This window comes from Pterocles gutturalis, unplaced genomic scaffold (genome assembly GCF_000699245.1).
Source record: "Pterocles gutturalis isolate BGI_N339 unplaced genomic scaffold, ASM69924v1 Scaffold51110, whole genome shotgun sequence".
NCBI lineage: Eukaryota > Metazoa > Chordata > Aves > Pterocliformes > Pteroclidae > Pterocles > Pterocles gutturalis.
The window spans coordinates 3,191-6,587 of NW_010142767.1; the positions used below are offsets into that span (position 1 = coordinate 3,191).

A 3,397-nucleotide genomic window follows, 5' to 3' on the forward strand; every position below is an offset into this window, starting at 1 on the left:
AGGCAGCTTGATGAAGACAAAAAGCAGCCAGTAGAGTTTTTGAGAGTAGGTACACCTGTGGATGAAAGTGCATGTATTTCAGATGCCAATAATCTGTTGAACTTGTAAATAGTGGTGTTTATTTAACAAACCTTTCAAACAGATATATATTCATGCTGTTGCTCTGAGACTGCTTTTGCTCAATGTACAGAAAGCATCAATAACTGCAGTATATTGGAGATGTGCATCATGGATACAAATAGTACAGAGATGTGGCAATCAGGTAGTGAGAATGAGTGTGTCTGTAGACAAAGTGAGTAGGTACTGTTATGTTTTGCTGGTATAATTTCTTTTAATTTTTATTTGTTGAATGTTCTGAGATGTGATAACCACAGACTTGATGTAACTAACATTTTCAGTAAGTATTCACCTTATTACTTAACATGCATTGAAATTCCTAAGTTCACTCAGAAGGAAACTAATGGAAGGGGTAAGTAAATTAGATAACATTTTAAAAAGAAAAAAATTTACAGTGATAAAAATGTCTGCTGAGTACCACAGTGGCAGATTCAAAAATTGTTTCATTAACCTGTATCAGAATAAGATAGGTTTCAAACACAGGCTTCTAAATACATTGAAAGATTGGCTAATACTAGTTGTTTTTTTTTTTTCAGGCTTTAGAAAGGATGCGTCCTTACCTGTGTGATAAAATCATAGCTGAGAGACACTTTGATTACCTACGTTCAAAGAAAATACTCACTAGAGAGGACACAGAAGAAATTTCTTCTCGATCTTCCAGTAGGAAAAAAACTGGGAAGTTATTGGACTACTTAGCAGAAAACCCAAAGGGACTAGATGCTTTGATTGAATCTATCAGACGAGAAAGAACACAAAACTTCCTGTTAGAAAAGATAACTGACGTAGTGTTGAAAGTCAAAAATGAAAAACTTGAAGCTCTCAAAGGTGAGAAATTTATAACAGTATCTTGTAAGACATAAGTTTTCTTTTGAGGGTCTGCAAAATTGAACTCCAGCAGTTCTTTAAGTCATGCTTCTTAGTACAGATTTCTTTTTTTGCTTCCTCTAGTGTTTGGGACAACATTCTTGGAAATATCACCAGTTTGGGTTTAAGATCCTAGCGCATGTATCCTGGATTTGCCTTTTTATTATCTGAATACATCAAAAATAACTAATTGCAAAAAACACTTATCATGTGTTGTTATGATGGATAAGTCTGTCTTCACATTTCAGTTTTGCTTTCTATGAGGTTCTAATTCAGAACTCAAAACAGGTGGTTATCTTCCATCTTGCATTTCTCTTGAAGCTATTTACTGCAGTGGCAGGATGCTCTGGTTTTGCTAAACTTTGCACCTCAGCTGAAGATAAGCCAGCAAATGCAATCTGAGGGGAATTCTCCTGTATGCCTTCAATGCCAAAGTTTAAAATGAGACACTGTAAATGTATACACGTGTTGTTTCATACAGGCAGAGAGGTTCTGTTGACACGCAAAGCTTTAAGTGACTGTATGTACTCATATTTTAAGGCAGATAAAGAAAGTGTAAGAAAGAAACTTCTAAACCAAAAACCTTACTTCCCCTTCCATACCTTTCGAAAGAGAAATAAAGAAGGAACAAGTCCATCTTAACCCTAGAGATGAAAGGCCTGAAGTTTTCTCTGGTTTCAGGTAAAACAGCAGTCCACTGTGGAGTAGAACCACGTAGCTGAAGCTTTTAAAAGTTTGAAGAACGCAGTGAGAAAAACCTATCAAAATATAGGCCAAAGGGCTAAACTTACTTCCTAAAATGAAGCTTAAGTTACAGTGCATCTTTGTCAAATAGTAGATGTAGAGAAATCTTTTGCGTCCACCTAGATAACCTGCGTGTATTTTTTAATTTGTCATAAATATTGGCATGTCACAGGTCAGATGAAGAGGTTAGTCTGTTCAAAATACAGACAATTGATTTTTGGCCGTCTTATTGATATTAAATCAGAGAACAATTTTAAGAGTGCACCATATTGTAATTAAATCCAGTCTGTTTTTTGCCTTAGGTCTAAGCTGCAGCACCTGTATGACCTCACTGTATGGAGGAACGAATAATCTCTCTAGATCATATTCTGATGAATCTAATTTTTTTGATAAAACAAAAGACAAAGAATCTACCCAGATACATCATCCAGAAGAAGATTATAGCACCGCCGCATTTGTGTCTGCCGTCTCTCTTCATTCAATGAATTTACCAATTGCAGAGATGGGAAATGCAGAGAGTGCTGTTTTCTCAGCCACCCTTCCGGGGCCTGGAGACCCTGGTGCACCCCCTCTCCCCCCAGAGCTCCAGGCAGAGCAGCAAGAACCATCTACTAGTTCAAGTGACAATTGCTTTTTGCCTTTAAGATCGCGTTCTCTTCAACCGCAGTCCATGTAGTGACTTTTGTCTTTTCATACAAATGGTACTGAAACTCTGTATGGTGTCTTATAAAGGTTAAAAAAGTTTTCAAGCTGTTAACTAGCAGAATCAGAGGAAACAATCTGTGCTATTTACTGTTTTTAAGGAGGTGGGGTTTTTTTTTTGTAATTGGGTGACTTTGGAGCTGCTTGATTTTATGTTCTTTAGGGAGCTTTTTTCGAAAGATCATGCCATTGTGCCAGCAAAGGTTTGGTTTTTAAACCAATGTATTTAAGATTTCACATTTAGTTGCAGATATTTAAGCTGCAGTTATAGAACTAATGTTTTGGGGTTTTTTTCCTACAGAAACTAACAAATCTGCTTTTCTTAAAGTTTCTCTGAAGGGTGAATTGGGAAAGATGTTTATGAAAAGTATTGAGTATTGAAAAATAACTTTCTGAACTAAAAGCTTAAGCTTACTTACTAAAAAGCTTATACTCATTTACCAAGTCAAATGTTTCTCTGTAGGATAAATTCTGCCCTCTGTGTATGTGTGTGCAGCTCCATTTGCAAAAAAAAAAAAAGAAAAAAAAATCTGGCCAAGTCTGTAGCCATCCTTATTTGCAAGAAGTCTCTTAATAGTCTGAACTTTGTTCTCTGTCCTACTAGTAAATAAAAAGGCACTCGATATCGCAGTGATTTAGCAAATATACTTTCACAAGCCTTAGCATATTAATCTTGCATATTAGTTAGATCTTTCTGATTTGAGATGCACTTTAAATATAAATTCTCATTAGTACTGGAAAAGGAATGTAAACTGCTGTAACAGCATCATGTGGGCTGTAAGAAAATGTTATTGTATAATGCTATTAAGGAGGAAAGCTTGGATGTTTTGTCTCAGTAGGTAAGTAGAGGAGTCCTGTAGCAAGAAAATATCCATACCTGAAGGACTCTTGGAAACGTTGCACTTCAGATACCTACTCTTCAAATCAGATAGACAGGTTTACATTTCAAATTGTTTAGAGTCAAATGCAT

General features: G+C 35.9%; 1 protein-coding gene across 1 annotated transcript; it reads left to right on the forward strand.

Moving 5' to 3' along the window:
• Positions 1–271: 271 nt before the first annotated feature.
• Positions 272–2,608, forward strand: BCL10 (B-cell CLL/lymphoma 10). Its single transcript, XM_010084478.1, has 3 exons — positions 272–292; positions 654–942; positions 2,028–2,608. Exons 1-3 carry the CDS (start codon positions 272–274, stop codon positions 2,399–2,401), a joined length of 684 nt encoding a protein of 227 aa, XP_010082780.1. The 3' UTR covers positions 2,402–2,608.
• Positions 2,609–3,397: the final 789 nt, after the last annotated feature.